Raw genomic sequence first — 18,020 nt, 5'->3', positions numbered from 1 at the left:
AGGGGGTAATAAGAGACAACGGAAAAAATAAATATGGAATATGGAAGAAGAAAAATGATGTATATTTTTAGTTATCAAATTAAATAAAAAAACAACAAGCAAAAATAGATAGAAGAGTGTGTGAGAAGAAAAATAATGTGTATTTATTATTTTCCAAAAAATAAAAAAACTCTACCAAAAACTAAAAAAACCTGTCAAATGGGCAAACACTATTCATGTGCGATGGAGTTTACAAAGTTGCATTCTCCAATAGAAGTCCTTATACAATTGTCACATCCCTGGTCCGGCCCCCATCACATTCTGAACTCGACTCCACCGATCACGCCCTTACGATTTTGTTTTCGGGAACTCAGATGAAAACTTCTCAATGGATCACCCATCATGCGATTGATCTCACGCGAACTCGCTTAACGTCGGAGTTTCTACGCAACCCGAAGCCAGTGAGCTCCCAAAAAGTCTCGTGTTAGGTAGAGATGAGAATATACATATAAGACTTACATGATCCACTCTCCTGAACGTTGTGGGATGTTACACAATCCTCCAAAAAAAAAAAATTTTAGATTCAATTATTTGTTTCTGAAACTAACGAGTATTAAGTATTTTAACTACATTCACTAATTTTTTTTACAATAAATAGTTGGATTGAACAAGAATATTAAACATGGCCTGAATTTTGAGATAGTTGAACTTGAGAGTAGTACATTAAAAGTTGTCCAGGCACCATGTCCTATAAATTTTAAATTAATTAGTTGTGGATTATTCTAGTGGTTAGAGTATTGATCTTTAATCCACTACTTCTTGGATTCAAACTTGGTAGGGGTGGACACTTAGTGGGTTTACCGACCAATTCAACCAACTCAACCGAAATTGGTTTGGTTGTAGCATGCCTTAGAAAGATTTGGGTGGGTTGGCTTGCCCATTTTTTGGGTGGAAATGGGCTTCAATTGTGGCTGAGCGTATTGGGTTGGCTAAACTCGTTGAAGTCCAACCTGACCAAGCCATGCAATGCCCACCTAAAAATCTTTTATTTTTCTTTAGTTTAGAGTATCGCTTTGCAATAAGGATGGGTTTGAAAAACTGAAATTTGAAAAAAAAAAAAAAAAAAAAAAAAAAAACTAGGCAGAAAATAAAGCCGAAGCTAATAAAAGCGAACCAAAAAAAAAAAACCAAACTGAAATCTATCGGTTCAGTTTCGAATTTAGTAGCTCAGAAACCAAACTGAAATCTGTTGGTTTGGTTTTAGATTTAGGGGTTCAAAAACCGAACCTAACCGAAGTATTTCAAAACATTTTGAAACCTAATAATCATTAATAAGAAAACTAATGAAAAATGCTTGAAAACTTTGAGTTTTAACGATGAAGACAAAATAAATAATAAAGTAAATAGTACTATGATTGACTTTTTAATGTAAAAATATAATTTTTCGTTAAAGTTTTTTAATATATCTATACCATGAAACGGCGTCGTATACCTAAATCCCCTTATCCCCCTTCAGACTTTGGTAACCCTAATCTACGCCCCTCTCCTTCCCAACCTCCGCGAATTCCTCTCTTTCACTCTCAGAGCACTCCTCTCAGCCTTCGTCGTCTTTGAAGAATCGAATGATCCAGAGTTCGCCGAGGAGGAACTCGCTGTCGCTCATCCATTCGCTGTCGCTGACTCGCTGCCTCTCTGCCGCTCGCCGTCTCACTCTCACACCTCGCCGGCTTCTCCTCGCCGCTCATCCAGAACTCAAACCTATAACGTATTCCCTCTCTATATTTTCGATTTCATTTTTGCATCTTGTCTATTTAGGTCTTTATTCTAGGAATTTTTGTTCCAGATAATTTTTGAGATAATTTTATTGCTGATATTTCTGATTCTTATGGACTTGCGGGAAAATATGGGTGAAGGTTCCTGTAGGATTAAATCTTGAGATTAAATTTTTTATTGATTAGAAAGTGTGGGAAAGCATGGTCTATGGGTAAAGGTTGCTATAGGATTAAATCTTCAAGCTTTCATGATGAATTACGATTCTTGTATCTGTGAAGTGTGAATTATTCCTTCTCCAGTTTGCTTTTCATTTTTTTCTTATATAATAATGCCTGGATTCCTCCAGATCACTCTTCAAAAGAATAATGTCATCATGGCATCAGATAAATAATCAAATGAATACTACAATTTTGTCGAACACCTTAAGGGTACATTTTTTATTTTTTATTTTGGATTGGAGATGCTTAAACTCTACAAGTATGAGATTGGGGAAATAAGGAGCATGTGCTTTTCTTTTTCTTTTGTTTTTTTTGAAAGCAGGAGCATGTTCTTAAGCGGTAAAGAAAACAAGGTGCAAGTCTCTGGTGCAGCTCTGTGTTAGCTGCGGTTTTTTTTTTCGCTTTTCTCTCGGCCTAGTAGTACCTTAAGATCTATAATGCCCCGTTTCTTGTTTTGACAAAATCGCCATGACAAATACAACACAATTGGTTGGTTTTAATGGCCTGATTTTGGATTGACAACCCAACCTCAACCTGATCTAATCATGAAATTTAAAATTTTCTTATTTTAGGTTTTTTAGCCAAAATATCCTTGAAATTGGCATAACTTCTCACTTGGGTCACTGAGAATTGAAATCGATAGAAGTGGTCCCTGAGTTTGTCCACCATCAATTATTTTGGTCATTTTGTGAAAAATCTCCTTAAATAAGTACTAAAATGACAAGAATACCCTCAATTTAATAAACAATTGGCCATTTTAGCTTAAAAAACCTAAAAATAATAAAAAATAAATTTTATGATTGGGTCGGGTTCAGGTTGGGTTGTTAATTCAAACTCAGCACATTACAACCCAACAAATTTTTAGATCTTAAGGGTACTACCATACTAGGGCAGGAGAGAAGGGAGAAAAAAACGTAGAACTGCCTCAGAGGCTTGCCCCTTATTTTCTTTACCGCTTATTCTTACATAGGTACTCTTCTTCTTCTTATAGCTTCATTGTTCAATTTTCCCAAACCCATACTTCTAGGGTTTAAGCTTCTCTAATCCAAAAATTGTAACTTGTGAAGTTGCCCTTAAGGTGTTCGACAAAATGTTTGAACAAGTATTCATTTGGTTATTATTTATCTCATTGCTTATCTTTCTTTCTTTGATTTGTAGAAGCGCTGCATGAGTTTGTGAACTGAGCTGGGAGATAGATGGAGGCAAAAAACTCGGGTAAAGTTGGTGTGGCTGAGGGCTACAAACCTCCACCAGAGTTTTCCGAAGTTGCTAAAGAACCACTTCTGGATATCAATATGAACGACTCCACAGAGCTTTGGCTCGTTTCTTGGCCGAAAGATCAAGTATGCTTCTTTTTGGTTTCGGGGTTCTTTTCTAATACTTTTATTTAGGACTCTTGTTTTCATGTTCCAGTATAAAGAGCAATGCCATAGTTGTAAGTTTGTAGTTTTGAAAATTGGTTTCTTGTTTGGGAATAAGTTTTGCAGTGAACTAATGGGAGGACCCAATTTTTGTTGAACGTAATGTTACCCTCTTAAGTACTTATACCAGCTAGTTATCAACTTGTTTGTTGCCCTCTTAAGTACTCATACCAGCTAGCTGTTAGGAATTAACTTCCATGGCCTCGTGGTCCTTACAGTGGAAGAGTAATGTTAATTTCATTAGAATCAGTGGTGGTGGTGTTGTTTTTAATGCGATCGTTGTCGGTTATCGAGTTTCTATTTATTATTTGATGGTGTTGCAGAATCCAGATTTTAGCCAAGAAGTTTCGCTCAAGCTTGGTCCTGATGGAGAGTTGGGCAGTTTTGTCGGTCCATCTGGTAATATTACATAAACATTAGTGATAGAAGAGGCATGTTAGTGTTATAGATATACATATCATTTATCTATTTAATTTCAATAGCCAAAGGAGTTCATTTGGGTATGACTCTGCAATGCATTTTCTGTTCTACTATTGAGTGCTGATATGAAGTTTCTAATGCTGCTAGGCAAAGAATATGATCTCCAAAGTACAGCTCAAAAGCCAGATGCTACAGTTTTTGTATCGTCTGTGTCAGGCACAAAAGTTGGTATGCTTGAAACCTTTCATATTAAGAATCTACAGGACACATATTAATCTCAGTTTCGGTTCTTATGCTTACCTTCAGTTTCTTAATGTTTAGCAATTGGGACTGATCCTTGGCATTACAGTTTGATGTTCTGTCAAAATATAACCAATTTGAATTATGTTGCGCTGAGCTTGTATCTAGCTGAATATGTTTGTGTTTAGGTTCTTCATATATCTTATTTTCTTAACCAGTACAGGTGATCAGTAGCTTCCCTTTTTATGTGGTCACGTGAAGTTTTATTATGAAGTCTAGTATTTAGCCTTGCATTTGCTTTATGGTATTTTAGTCATAATGGTTGAGATGACAAACAGTTTTCTTTGTGGATAATATCTTGATAAAATTGTTGTTATCGTGATTGTTGCCGGTGGCTGTCTTTACTGCAATGACCTTTGTGCTTCCTGCTTTGTTACTATCATATATTGAATTTGTTTATGATTTGGCAGCTGGGAAGATTTCGCGGAATGTTTCTCTCGTGTTTTATCCGGAACCTAGTGAACTTGAAGAAAAACTAAAGTCCAAACAGTTGAAGAAAATTCAGCAGATATCATCTGGTATGTCCCGTTCTCCCCATAGTTTTGCAACTCCTACACGAAGTTCTATGCCGACAATGTCACGGACAGTAGGTGGGCATCCAACCCCCACTCATAGCAGCAGACAAAAAAGCTCCATATCTGGTGTTGGAGAGCCATCACAGCTTCGGAAGAAAAGGCGTGCACCTGAACCTACGAGGTCCATGAACCACTCTGGCCAAAATTCAGGACGACGCAGTGGAGTCACCGACTGAGGACAACGTGATAGCGCAGTTGCTTCCTCGGGACAACCTCATCGAAGTAGATCAAGGAAGAAAATCGAACACGAGAATTGATGTCGCTATCAGAGGGTTTTCTTTGTTCAAAATACGTTATGCAAAATGAATCTTGATGGAGGATTAAGTAATCGGTACTCTGTAGTTCTTGAGTTTGGGCGGACACTTGAAGCAATATTATAAAGTGTGCTTCAATTTTTTTGCTTCCCAGGCTTCTAATTATTTGAAGTTTGTAGTTCAATCTCTATTAATTATTAAAGCCTAATTTCAAATCTCTCTTGATTGGTTCTTTTGCTCTTGGGTCTCTTCTGGATTTTATTCGCGCGCCATAGTATCCGGTACTTAAACCGCTAAAGCCCATTTATTATTTGTTCCTTCCACCCGTATAATGCCTTATGGGTATTTTTCTTTCACAAATAATAGCATTAATGGGTTAAATTATCAGTTACAAGGAGAGAATTTGTGAGATCGAATTTGCACCACGGTACACAGATATGATTGCTTTCTATCATTGTGGTAAGAGGCCATATGCGCCTTATGGGTATCTTACCAACTCTTTGATGCCCATAATTGCTATGAGCATTATGCAAACGCAAGTTAACAAACCTCCTATTTTGATCAACTGACTTTACCTGCATGTGCAGAGTTCAGTTTTTATGATTGAAGTTATGGGCTATTCGTATCCATATTGTTATGAGAGTCTTAATGGAACACTTCTAGTACTATTTAATTTTAAAGTTAAGGATTTTTTTTGCCTAAAAAATCATTTTTCGTGATACTATTTACTTACATCTTTATTTTATCATTTTGATTAGAACAAAATTTTTTAAGAACTTTTCGTTTGTTGTAGTTATTATTATCGCTATTTGCCCCAAAATGTAGTGGGGAAGGAATTTCCTTCGGAGGCAGATTGTCTCTCCTTCTGTTTGGATATCCTTTTCATCCCCTTCTATTTGTGTGATCACGATAAAACTACGTCAACATTTTATATTTATATTACTTTTTATCTTATTATCTTTATAAAAAAATTAATATAAAATATAAATATGATTTAACCGTGATCGCATAAAATAGAAAGAAATGGAAAGGGCATCCGTAGAAAAGCAGATAATCTGCCTCCATTTCCTTCACCCATGGATAACTTGTCCTGACAATGACATGATGATTCCTCCCGCCATTCGCTCTCCGGGCCCGTGTATCAATGATTCAAAGCTCCAGTTGGCAGTTGCTACATATGTTTTTGTCGTTTACCTTTTTGTAATCCCAACTAGGCAGCAGCCACGTGCTAAATTGATATAAATCTCCCATAACCAATTAAAACCACACACGTGTACGACAAACCACCTTTGTCATATACCCACTGTTTTCCAGATCCAACGAGCGCAGCTTTACACTTGTAAACAATTTTTCCTTGCCTGATTTTGATAAGGCGGAGAATAAAAGTTTGAACCTGAGATGCTAAAAAAACTCCTAAACCACTTAATATTACGGTTTTATTGTATTTTTTTTATTGATAAGTGAGAGGTTATAAATTTAATATTTGTAAAAAATAAATTTAAATCACATCATTACTAGTTTATTATGAAACTTAGGTCACTTTCTCAAACTTAGTGTAGATAATATAATTTATTTGAAAAAAAAAAAGAGTTTTAACGAAATACTCCCGATATTGTTCACTTTTAACGAAAAATCATATTTTTACTTTTTTCTAATACTATTCACTAAATACTTATTTGTCATTTTTTATTAAACTAATTTTTTTATTTTTTATTTTTTATTTTTTATACTTTTAGTTAGTTTTCTTAAAAAAAATAATGAAAATCCTTGTCAATTTAGAGAGTAGTTTTCTCTCTATTAAAATAATAATAATACTAATATTTTTTTTCCACCAAAAAATAGTAAAATAATATTTGAAATATTTGTAGTGGAAGCGGACTATCCAGAGCTATATATACTCACGAGTGTGCCTCGCCTTACTCTCACACTGCTCGACTAGAGTTTCGCGTCTTCACTGTCCTTCTCCTCCTATCTTTTCTGCCTCCCATTCTGCAATCGGGTACGAATCCCTAATTCCCTCTTTCTTGTACCAAATCCTTCGTCTTTACCTTCTCTCATGCGTTGTCTTTCTGCTTCAATTTTTCATTAATCTGATGCATTTTTAACCAGATTCTCGTTTCCTTTTCACTCCTTGATTGTTTGGTTGCCGCGAAAATCGAAGCTCTGATTCAATTTTCCCGCAACCGGACGGAGAACTTGTATAAATTCATTTTTTTTTTTGTGCTCAAAGTTAGATCTACTCGAAATTTACTGTTAAAAGTTGTGAAATTTCTGTTGGGTTTTCGTTAGAACTGGTGGTGAGTGGTAGTGTTAATTTAAAAGCTGCTAATTTTCTGCGTTTCTGTGTAAACTTTGCTGTTAGGTCCCTGTAAGTGGACCAAATTATGGTGACAATGGATATGGATAACAAGCTTTTCAGTGTGGGGCTGATGATTTTGGCCACTCTGGTGGTGGCCAAGCTGATCTCAGCGCTTATAATGTCTCGATCTGGGAAGCGTCTTCCTCCGGTGGTGAATACGTGGCCTGTGTTGGGAGGACTGCTCAGGTTCTTGAAAGGCCCCATTATCATGCTTCGTGAAGAGTACCCGAAGCTCGGGAGTGTGTTCACATTGAATCTGCTTAACAAGAAGATCACTTTCTTGATTGGTCCTGAGGTTTCTGCCCACTTCTTCAAGGCATCGGAGGCTGATCTTAGCCAGCAGGAGGTATACCAGTTCAATGTGCCCACTTTTGGCCCTGGAGTTGTGTTCGATGTGGATTACACGGTGAGACAGGAGCAGTTTAGGTTCTTCACGGAGGCTCTCAGGGTAAATAAGCTTAAGGGATATGTGGATCAGATGGTAACAGAAGCAGAGGTAAGTGTTTCGGTTGAATATCATTGTTTCATTTGAAATTTTGCTGGTTTTGTTGTTTATCTGGTTGCTTCAGCCTTCAACTCGTTTAGTAATTTATTTATGTTTGTAAGAGAAGATACTTTATATTCTTAAAAAATAAGCAATATGAAATATGATCTACGGCACAATTCTCTTCCGCTCACCCAAATAGTATCCTGGGACTTGCAAATTTTGTAAGGAACAATGATTGGAATGAGAGTCTTCAAACCAGATGTTTTTCTCTTTCCTTAATGTTAAATTTGATTAGAAAGATAAAACCGTAGCAGCTAACCTGAATTTGTTTTTAACTGAAAGGACGGTAGTGCTTTACGAGTCTCCCATGAGCTTGATTCACCTGGGAAGATTTCTCTGAGTCTCATTTTATATTTTCGTGGGGTAGTCATTTTCAAGTGTGGGCAACTAGCATTGCGTGCTCATTAGGATATTTTACTCTCTTTTCTGAATTTAATCAGATTCAGATTGTGCAGACCACATGTCAAATATATGATTGTTTCTTATGTGAGAGGAAAATGTACGCATTATAGACCCTTCCCTGAAAAATAGAAATAATTAAAGGGAATTAGTATGAACCATGAAGTGACTTAACAGTGCTTAAATCTTCAAGGAAAATGGAAAACTATGTGTGTCTGTGTTTTGGGGAACTTTCCGGTGAGTAAAGATGGACTATGTTCTGGTTGGTTCTTCAATCATGCTGTGATTCATGTTGCGAGTACCCCTCAGTATTGGCATAGTTATTTTCATTAACTTCTTATACAAAATATGTATCGCAAAGGGCATGGTTAGTTTTTCCTGTCAGGTTTCTCTGAATCTGAAAGGAAATAGAACACCCCAAAACATCAATTAGATGCAAGGGACGACTAAAGCTTTCATCATTTCCTTCTATAGTGTTACTCAATCTAAATACACAAATGCTTGTGCTGTTTAAATTTTTCATTGTTTCTTGTCCATGATGTTGATTCTTGTCTTCCAACTGTACTGTGCAGGATTACTTTTCCAAGTGGGGAGACAGTGGCGAGGTGGACTTAAAATATGAGCTGGAGCATCTGATCATATTGACCGCCAGCAGATGCCTCTTGGGTCGTGAAGTTCGTGATAAGCTCTTTGATGATGTTTCCGCATTGTTCCATGACCTTGACAATGGCATGCTTCCTATCAGTGTCATCTTCCCATACCTTCCCATCCCAGCTCACCGTCGCCGTGACCAGGCCCGAAAGAAGCTTTCAGATATCTTTGCAAAGATCATAAATTCCCGTAAGCGTGCTGCACAGTCTGAGAATGACATGTTGCAATGCTTCATTGACTCAAAGTACAAAAATGGCCGACCAACAACTGAATCTGAGGTCACTGGCTTGCTCATTGCTGCTCTCTTTGCTGGGCAACACACTAGCTCTATCACTTCCACTTGGACTGGGGCCTATCTCCTCCGTCACAAGCAGTTCTTATCTGCTGTGTCAGAGGAGCAGAAAAACATAATGAAAAAGCATGGAAAGAAGATTGATCATGATATACTGGCAGAGATGGATGTCCTGTATCGTTGCATCAAAGAAGCTCTCAGATTGCACCCTCCACTGATCATTCTGCTGCGAAGCTCGCATAGTGATTTCAGCGTAAAAACCAACGAGGGGAAGGAGTATGATATCCCGAAGGGGCACATAGTAGCCGCGTCACCATCTTTTGCCAACCGGCTTCCTCATATTTACAAGGAGCCAGACAGCTACGATCCTGATAGATTTGCTGCTGGGAGAGAAGAAGACAAGTCAGCAGGGGCATTCTCATACATCTCGTTTGGAGGTGGCAGGCATGGATGCCTTGGTGAGCCTTTTGCATACCTACAGATAAAGGCTATATGGAGCCACCTGCTGAGAAATTTTGAACTGGAGCTGGTATCACCATTTCCCAAGACGGATTGGAATGCCATGGTTGTGGGTGTGAAAGGAAAGGTGATGGTGCGGTACAAGCGTCGGGAGCTTTCAGTTGAATAATGGCAATGACTTTTTGGGTGATCTGCGGGTTTAAATTATTTGTTCTCTTAGGATGTTTTCGGTCCTTGTATGTGTTGATTTTCTTCCTCGTTTTGCAATTAACTGTTGATGATTTGCACTTTTATCAGATTATCGATCTTGTTTAGTGCCATTAATTTATGATGCACATTGTAGCTCTCAACAGAACTTTGGATTTACTTCCAACTCTCCGGCTAGCCGTACTTGTTCGAAGTTCTCCTCAGCCAAAAAAATAGGGTTACATGTATACAAGAAATTAATGCACAAATCCAGCTTAAATTATACAATGTAATCCTTCACTATACAGATATACTGCATGAAAAGTTAATTTTACAAAAAGCTTATCAAATAATTGTGAACTCTTCGACTTCGCAGAAATAAAGTTTCTACTTCAAATTTGATGGTATTTAGGGTAATCTGTCGACTTTCTCAGCTAATCGATATTTCTGGCATCCGGAGTAAGAAACTCTACGATAAATAAGCCGTATTTGTTTTAACAGCCAATCGATTTCCTGTGAGAAACGTTGAATTTGAAAGGAGATCAGTTTGGTATGATCTTGATGAGCTCAATATCGAACAGAAGAGTTTTGTCTATCAGCCCTTGGTTCCTCAGCACGAAATCCAAAGCTCGTTGGCCCTGTAACGCATGAACATTGCACCTTGTAAGAACAAAGCCGAACTGGATTACATGAAACGGCAGAAAGACATAAGATTTACCGAAAATGTTGTCGGCCTTGGGCCACTCTTGTTGTAGTCATTGTCTGGATATCCCAATTCCGGGGGCACTATGATCCTGCATCACTGTGAGCTCCATTGTGAAATTTGCAAATAACATTCAATGTAACTGCTTGAAAGTTCCTTAAGTAAATACAACGATCTACGGAAAAGAATATGCAGCACCTTCTAATGCCTCCAAGAGCCATGCCTGTAATGGCTTCCTCAAAAGCTGGTATTACCTGAAGATAACCACGTCATCATTAGAGGCCACAGATCAGAGCATTCAAGATTGTTTCATTCGATTGGGTCACGAATTTCTCACCTCTTGAGATCCTACCCTGAATTTGAAAAAGGCCTTGTCATCACCCTGCATTTGAGAAACCATGGAACGGAATCTGTTAGTCGGTTAGTTAAGCTTATGCGATACCAAGTTAACCAATGAGAAGTATTCCATACCTCAAATGAACCGCCCTTTGTTTTATTTCGAGCTTCAAAGATACGTCCATAATATCCTATGGTGTATCCATCCCAATCAACCTGAAATCCATCCAATCAACCAGAAATATGCTCAAACGTTTGTCTACAACAGAGACAAATTCATTGCACAAAATTGGTTTAATCCTAAACAGAAACCCTAGCAACATGTGAAAGCTTGAAAGTTTGCAGTCGGAGAATGAGTGGCTTACCACAACGGTCTCTCCCACCTTTGGTTTGGGGCCATCTCCTACTCGCAAGTCCTGCATTTCTTCTTAGATAAATCATTCAACGAAATAACTAAAGCAAACTTCGGAGAGCTTGAAACTCAATAAAAACAAAGAGGCTAAACTTTTGTATGTTCCAGTAGTAGTTAACCTTGTACTGAAGACCTGATTCAGTTTCCGTATAGTCCGGATAACTCATTTTCGACTTGCCATAGTCCTTCCCCCTAAGTGCTGGCACTGAAAGTAGTTTCAAAACATTCACAAATGCAACAAACAATGTGAGAAAAAGCAAAAGTACATATCTCTCTCGTCACATGATATGTCTTATGCCACTCTCTCTCCTCAAGTGACACATTTGTGCATGTCTATCTCATTTCATGATATGTCATGTGAGGAGAGAGGTACGAACAACAGGATATACACTCGTTGCACTCAAGATTTTGCCTAGTACACAAATCATACAAATGTATATGACTATGACTTATGAGCATGGTTATTCAAGGACGGCGATTTCGACACTCCCCGTATTTTTAGCCATCCGCACTCCAAACTGAATAATTTACGATGTTATGTTTTGGCACTCATAGGAGGATTGCAGAGGCTTAAACAGGAGAGTGTCAAAATCGCTAACATTTCGGGCAATGGAAATAGGAAATGACTCACTGTCAGTAAACTGAGACGCGAGGGCAATTACGTCCTTCGAAACATTACAGAAAGCTGCAGCCACCATGCCAATCGATGAAAACACAACACTTCTTCGCTCGATAAGAATGCTTCCACCTTGATCAAAGATTCAAAATTCATTCAAAATTTGACCAATTTACTAATTAAAATTAGATATCCCATGGTTGATGTACTAACCGCCTGCACCTGAATCAGAAAACTTCTCCGCTTCAGGAAGAAGAAGAGATTGGGGTCCGCGGCGTCTCTGGCGCATAGGAGGGAAGGTTAGCACGAAACGACGTATCGGGGTTGAAGATTTTCCGACGGGTGAGGACGGAGGCCGCGGTGGAGACCGGACGGCTGAGATTGAAGACATTGTAGGTGTGGTGCTACTTGACTAGGAAGAGAAAAGGGTGGGACTGTGACGTGGTGACTGGGGAACCAGGGAATGCGTTTCGCGGCAAGATAACGGCCTCAACTTGTCTGGCTCAACCCCTCTATTCTTCTATTTTCTTTTCTCCTTTAAATTAAATAATATATATATATATATAATATAATATGGGATGTGTTATTCACACGTCCCTTTTTACTTCTTACACACCCTTGTTAATTTCTGTTCGTTGATCTTCTTCATTTCATACGATCTGACGGCTGAAAATTAGAAGGATGTGTGAAAAGTAAAAAAATGTGTGAATATGACAACCCTATAATATACATATATAGATATATATGTTCTTTTCTTTTATGTAATGTTATAAATAACAAGTTCGATATTAAATTATTATGACTAACTTATTGCTTGAATTAACTAGCTCTATCTAATTTTTTTTGGACGTGTAACAAAAATAAACATTTACCAAGTTTTAGTTTTTTATTTTTTTGCTGATTTAGACCAGACCGTCAGATCAAAGTGTTCGCCGCTTGTACCAAGTTCAGTTTTCTTTCCGTTAACCGAATAATATTGTCAATCAAGGTAACAGTCACGAATAACATATTTCAACAACAATTCAGATTGATAATTCGATAACATAATATTTTTCTAATTATTTGTGTATTTTCGTTCTTCCCTCGGTACATAATTCAACAAGGAAGTCCATACACTACATACTTGAGTCTCTCCATTAGTTTGAAGGTAACATAAAATTCGGCAGTCGGATTCAAGAATTTTAAGCTTCACGGTTCGATTTGCGAGCAGAAATGGAAAATCTTGCAGAGACTAACACCGAGCATCATCTACTTGATGGCCCATAATTCTCAAATCCAAATGAAACGTACATTTCGGAAGGTCTACTAGCTTCACTTTCATAGGGTGGGGGAAGGAAAAAGAAAACAATGCCAAACTCACAGGACGACAACCCCCACCAGCTTTATTCAACTCACACAAGTAGTTCTCACCCACATCTTGCATCTTACGGACTAACCAAATTAAGAGAGTTGGCCTTCTCTTGCAGGGTGTCTAGCAGGCTGTCGAAACTCTTCTTGAAAGAATCCACTCCCTCAATTTCGAGTTGGTTCCCAACGTAGCTCCAGTCGATGCCTAACTTCTCCAGTGCACTGTAAATGCCTTCAGCCTCGGATACATTTGAATCAATTGTCCTTGAAACTGTGCCGTGGTCGACAAATGCTTGGAGAGCTTGGTCTGGCATGGTTGAAACCTGCAAAAGGAAAGTCGGCATCAAATATTAAGCAATATAATCAACAAATCAACATTGACAGAGTAAAGTTTCAATTCTGAAGTATATTTAAGCAAGTAATATATCATCACAGAAATAAAAACCATAATAATAATAACAATCATCAAGCACCAGAGATCAGGTTAGACTATAGGATGGCTCACCGTATCAGGGCCTATGAGAGGAGCAACATATAAAGTATCGGGGTAGGCAGGATTCTTGACGCTAGTTGAAGCCCAAAGCAGCCTCTGCTTCTTAGCACCTTTTTTCACCAAAGCCTCCCATCTAGGGCCAGAGAATTTCTTCTGGTAGAGTTGGTATGCCAAAGCAGCTTGAGCTACTGCAGCCTGAAAAAGTTAACTCATCAAGTTAGCAAATCTCACCTTCAAGGCTTTTGTTCATGATTGAAAAATGAGTTGAACTTCTGATTTTGATTTACCTTTCCTCGAAGGTCGAGGGCCTCTGGAGTTCCAATCTTTTCAAGCATCTTGTCAATGAGGGTGTCCACCCTACTGACAAAGAAGGAAGCAACACTTGTGACTCTGGAAAGGTCACTCAGTCCAGAAGCCTCAAGGCCATCCAAGTAAGCATCCATCACTGCCTCATATCTACTGAGTGAGAATATAAGCTGTGTGTACACATTAAGAGAAAGTATGAGTTAACACTTTTACAATAAGGGACTAAATAATTCAGTCGAATGAGAGATGATGCCACCTTCCCCTGAAAACTTCCTCTCATTAAAAAGGCCCTATAAGAACAACGATCACTTTGCTCACAAGAACTTATGACAACTATAGCACATCATGTAGATTTCATTTACACTATCAAAATAACTTATGTTCTATTTAGACACACTTCTGTACGACTTTGTCGGCCATCTATTCTTGGTGAAGCAAAGATTCAAAGAATTTCGCCCCAAGAGGAAAAAATTATTATAGTAGAACTGAACTTACAGTCACATTGACACTTATGCCATTTGCTATAACTTCCTTAATTGAAGGAACGCAAGGAGCAGTTGCAGGAATTTTTATGTAGACATTAGGACGAGCAACTACTTTATGTAGCCATTTTGCAGCATCGACAGTCCCTTGAGTGTCATCAGCAAGTCTGGGAGAAACTTCAACAGAAACATAACCATCACCAGCATCAGTTTGATCATAGATTGACTCAAAAAGTTTGCAAGCATCTTGAATGTCCTTCACCACCAGTTCCCAGTATGCACTTTCAATGTCTTTTCCTGAATGTATAAGTTCCCTGCAAATTCCATTAGCTTAAGTTATTAACATATGAACAAGGTATATCAGGGGATATGCCGAATACAAATTTTCAACTTTCCCATCCCAGACGCCAAGAGCTTATAACCAGAAACTCAACAGAGTTCCATCTGCAAACATTCTATATATTATTTCTAATGCGGTACGATCCTCTACTAGCACAACTGATAAATCTATAAAGTCCAATAGATTGTACACGCCATTCCACTTAAAAATACCCCAATTACAACCCCTTCCAACGAAGAAAAGCATTGAAAATACCTGAATTGATCATTGTAAGCATTTGAAGTTGAGATTGCTTTCTGGAAAATCTGCAAGCATACATTATATAGAGATAGTTATATTGGATTGCGGATAACACACGAAAACTGCAAAAAGACATGCTTAAAGAAATAATACTCGGCTAACATTTTGACAGTTTCACTTCCAACCCCATTTCTCATTTGATCTTAAACCAATAAAAGCATCATCCATGCATGTCAACAAATTAAGTAAAGTTCAAAAAACAAAAAAGAAACGAGTAATCACCGCTGGGTTACTGGTTACACCTCGAACCCCGCTTGCGATAAGTGGAAGCAGATCCGTCACGGGCCGGCAAAGGTTATCATACCAGGGACTCTGCCCTTCCTTCTCGTACAGATCATGCAGATACGTTCTCTTCACCTGACTTCCATTTCCATCACTCTGAGAACACCTCACACTACCAATAAAAGAAGGCCAAAAAATAAATAAACAAACTTTTCGATTCAAATTTCACAATCAATCAGCAACCCAGAAGAGTAAAGATCACAACTTTCAACTTTCAACACAAAAAATACAAAATAAAGCAAATGAAACAAAGCTCAAATCCAGCTTCTCATAAAAAAATTAAACCTAGACAATATGCAATCGGAACAAGGGGAGACTTACACCAGAGAGCCCCGGAGAGAGGGCTTGCTTCGCACGGAGAGCTTGGAGGAGGAGAGTTTGGAGTTGAAGGTGGCGGCGGGGGTGGCGAGGAGGCGGATCAAACACTTGGGCTGCGGCGTTCTGGAGCTGAAGGTTGAGGACAAGGAGGAAGCAGGGGTGGGATTGGAGAGCTTGGAAATGGAAGCCGCCATTGCTGGATCACAGAGAATGGGAGTTGGTGAAGACGCGGAGACTGATTGATTACTGAGGAAAGGGCCCTTTATATTTATTTACGACACCGACGATGAAATTGTTTATATTTTTGTAAGTTTTTGGGGTTAAATATTTTTCGGTGATTTTCTGTAGACTCGAAACGGCAGGTTGAAGACAAGGTCTCAATCGCGACGATGGCAACAGTTGCTAGTGATGTGTTACTGTTCAAATAATTGAATATATACATTAAAAAATTAATAATTTAAAAAATAAAATTTCTTATCTAAAAATATGTGATGTATCAGTCATATTCTCATTATAATAAAAAATTTCTCCTTGTTAGCTAGCTGCTGCGTGGCTTTCACTCTGCAGGTGCCAACGCTTACTCAATCAAGACGTCATTTTTTGTCAATTTTAAAATATATTGATGCTGTTGAAGAATGCTGAGTGAGAATATTAGAAAAGAAAATAAGTCACGAAGTTTGGAACACATTTAATTTTGGATCATATAAATATTAACATTTGTAGTCTAAATTCAATTTACTAAAAATGCCACCTGAAATGTGAGAAACAACACACGATTTTCGAACAAGCAAAACCTTGAAAGGTGAATTACGTTTGTGTTTGGTCACAATTGGTAGGGAAAGATTTGAGCACAAAATTTTGAGTTTAAAAGAAAAATTGTAACCATTTGAATTAGAAATTTTCTGTATAAATATTATCGGAGTAAAACGTGGTTGGTTCAAATGTTAGCTTTTTGATTGTGATTTTATAAATTCAAATGAGGACTCTCCAAAATTTTGGACCACAATATTTGACATATTCATTCAATGTTTGACAAGGAAAACCACAATTGGCTGAGGCACACTCAATCTGCACTATAATAGTTAATGATTACATTGGTGGAATCTAGATTTTTAAATAATGGGATCATAATATTAACCGAAAAAACTTTATTAGATCATTTAATCGAGCACTTAGTAAGCACCTGTCAAGTCCTGCCAACATATGTCGACAACTACTATTATGTAAAGTTTTGTCGAGGGTGGATGTAGGATACTGCAGAGTAATGTTGAAGATTGCTAAGGTTTGTCAACTAATGTATTTCATCGAGCACATAATGCATACAATAGAGCGCACGCAAGAAGGGAGAAGAGAGAGATATAAATGACATAAGCAAATAGAAGAAATAGGAAGATGAGGTTGTAATTTAGTTTTCCTTAACCGTTTATAAAGGTCAAAAATACAATACACAAACAAATATACATAGGGTTTTGAAGTTGTTGGGGTCAAGGGCATCCAATGGCCCCATGCTGATTCCGCCATTTGGAAATTGTCATTGGCAGTAAAATAATCTCATTTTGCAATCAAAACTTCCTATAATTTGAAGAAAAAAAATTCACTTGTGAGAAGTGTAAAATAAAAATTTTAAAATGTCAAAATTGTTCCCAATATATTTTATATTAAAAAAAAATTTCGACCCCTAATTATAATGGGTCACAATCAAACTGTGTTACCAATTCATCGTGCTATAAAGTGCTGCATACTTTATGATGGTTGGTGACAGTTGGTCAAATGGCGCAACCTAATCTTAAATATAATGTGTCATTCATTTATATAATAACAGGTAACTTAATTAAAATATGTGATAATAACATATTAGGGTATATTCATTACAAGGAGACGTAAGATATATCCAAGCTAGAGGTCAATTTTGGAGGAATTTACTAAAAACCGACCTGCCCTAGCATTTTCTATTGAACTTATTTATTTAACACACCGCTTTTGGATTCAAATCTTTTATTTCTTTTAATATAGTAAAATCGTAAATACAAATATATATATATATATATATATATATATATATATATATATTGAGCTTAAATTCAACCCCTTTCCTTAACGTAAATAATGGAAAGAGATCCCTTCCGGATCTCTTCCATCAAAACTCATCAATCAATTAATTCGGACTTTTGAAATTTAGTCAAACAGCTAAAATTATTATTACTTTTAAAAAGATCCCTACTTGTAGCTATTGAATCAAATTTCAAAAGCCC

The 18,020-nt window shown here is 37.5% G+C and overlaps 4 protein-coding genes across 8 annotated transcripts; 2 read left to right on the top strand and 2 right to left on the bottom strand.

Annotated features, from left to right (window-relative positions):
* Positions 1-1,503: 1,503 nt before the first annotated feature.
* LOC137731279 (mediator-associated protein) lies at positions 1,504-5,157 on the top strand. 2 transcript variants are annotated; one of them, XM_068470378.2, is made up of 5 exons: positions 1,504-1,744; positions 3,129-3,313; positions 3,715-3,790; positions 3,959-4,039; positions 4,522-5,157. In XM_068470378.2, the coding sequence occupies exons 2-5, from the start codon at positions 3,167-3,169 to the stop codon at positions 4,860-4,862; spliced, it is 645 nt and encodes a 214-aa protein (XP_068326479.1). In that variant the 5' UTR covers positions 1,504-1,744; positions 3,129-3,166; the 3' UTR covers positions 4,863-5,157. The 2 variants fall into 2 exon arrangements, with proteins under 2 accessions (XP_068326479.1, XP_068326480.1); XM_068470379.2 differs by having other exon boundaries at positions 1,526-1,744; positions 3,132-3,313.
* A 1,612-nt stretch (positions 5,158-6,769) lies between these two features.
* Positions 6,770-9,971, top strand: LOC137731153 (sterol 14-demethylase). 2 transcript variants are annotated; one of them, XM_068470260.2, is made up of 3 exons: positions 6,770-6,939; positions 7,303-7,795; positions 8,818-9,971. In XM_068470260.2, the coding sequence occupies exons 2-3, from the start codon at positions 7,325-7,327 to the stop codon at positions 9,814-9,816; spliced, it is 1,470 nt and encodes a 489-aa protein (XP_068326361.1). In that variant the 5' UTR covers positions 6,770-6,939; positions 7,303-7,324; the 3' UTR covers positions 9,817-9,971. The 2 variants fall into 2 exon arrangements, with proteins under 2 accessions (XP_068326361.1, XP_088544017.1); XM_088687891.1 differs by lacking the exon at positions 6,770-6,939 and having other exon boundaries at positions 7,193-7,795.
* Positions 9,972-10,090: 119 nt separating this feature from the next.
* On the bottom strand, positions 10,091-12,429 carry LOC137731154 (peptidyl-prolyl cis-trans isomerase FKBP19, chloroplastic). 3 transcript variants are annotated; one of them, XR_011068241.2, is made up of 9 exons: positions 12,114-12,429; positions 11,916-12,032; positions 11,404-11,489; positions 11,238-11,288; positions 11,008-11,088; positions 10,874-10,918; positions 10,735-10,790; positions 10,552-10,635; positions 10,091-10,471 (listed from the first exon to the last, which is right to left on the bottom strand). XR_011068241.2 is itself a non-coding variant. In XM_068470261.2 (9 exons), exons 1-9 carry the CDS (start codon positions 12,289-12,291, stop codon positions 10,376-10,378), a joined length of 786 nt encoding a protein of 261 aa, XP_068326362.1. In that variant the 5' UTR covers positions 12,292-12,429; the 3' UTR covers positions 10,091-10,375. The 3 variants fall into 3 exon arrangements, 2 of the variants coding, with proteins under 2 accessions (XP_068326362.1, XP_068326363.1); XM_068470261.2 differs by having other exon boundaries at positions 10,552-10,627; XM_068470262.2 differs by having other exon boundaries at positions 10,552-10,627; positions 12,123-12,429.
* Positions 12,430-12,909: 480 nt separating this feature from the next.
* Positions 12,910-16,175, bottom strand: LOC137731695 (uncharacterized). The gene is made up of 7 exons (XM_068470880.2): positions 15,772-16,175; positions 15,391-15,562; positions 15,124-15,173; positions 14,542-14,842; positions 14,028-14,216; positions 13,753-13,935; positions 12,910-13,570 (listed from the first exon to the last, which is right to left on the bottom strand). The coding sequence occupies exons 1-7, from the start codon at positions 15,960-15,962 to the stop codon at positions 13,325-13,327; spliced, it is 1,332 nt and encodes a 443-aa protein (XP_068326981.1). The 5' UTR covers positions 15,963-16,175; the 3' UTR covers positions 12,910-13,324.
* Between the last annotated feature and the right edge of the window lie 1,845 nt (positions 16,176-18,020).

The sequence above is a fragment of the Pyrus communis genome, chromosome 16 (genome assembly GCF_041283825.1).
Source record: "Pyrus communis isolate YQ-2024b chromosome 16, ASM4128382v1, whole genome shotgun sequence".
NCBI classification, from domain to species: domain Eukaryota; kingdom Viridiplantae; phylum Streptophyta; class Magnoliopsida; order Rosales; family Rosaceae; genus Pyrus; species Pyrus communis.
Note: the sequence above shows the minus strand (reverse complement) of the source record. Positions and strands in the feature narration are given on the sequence as shown.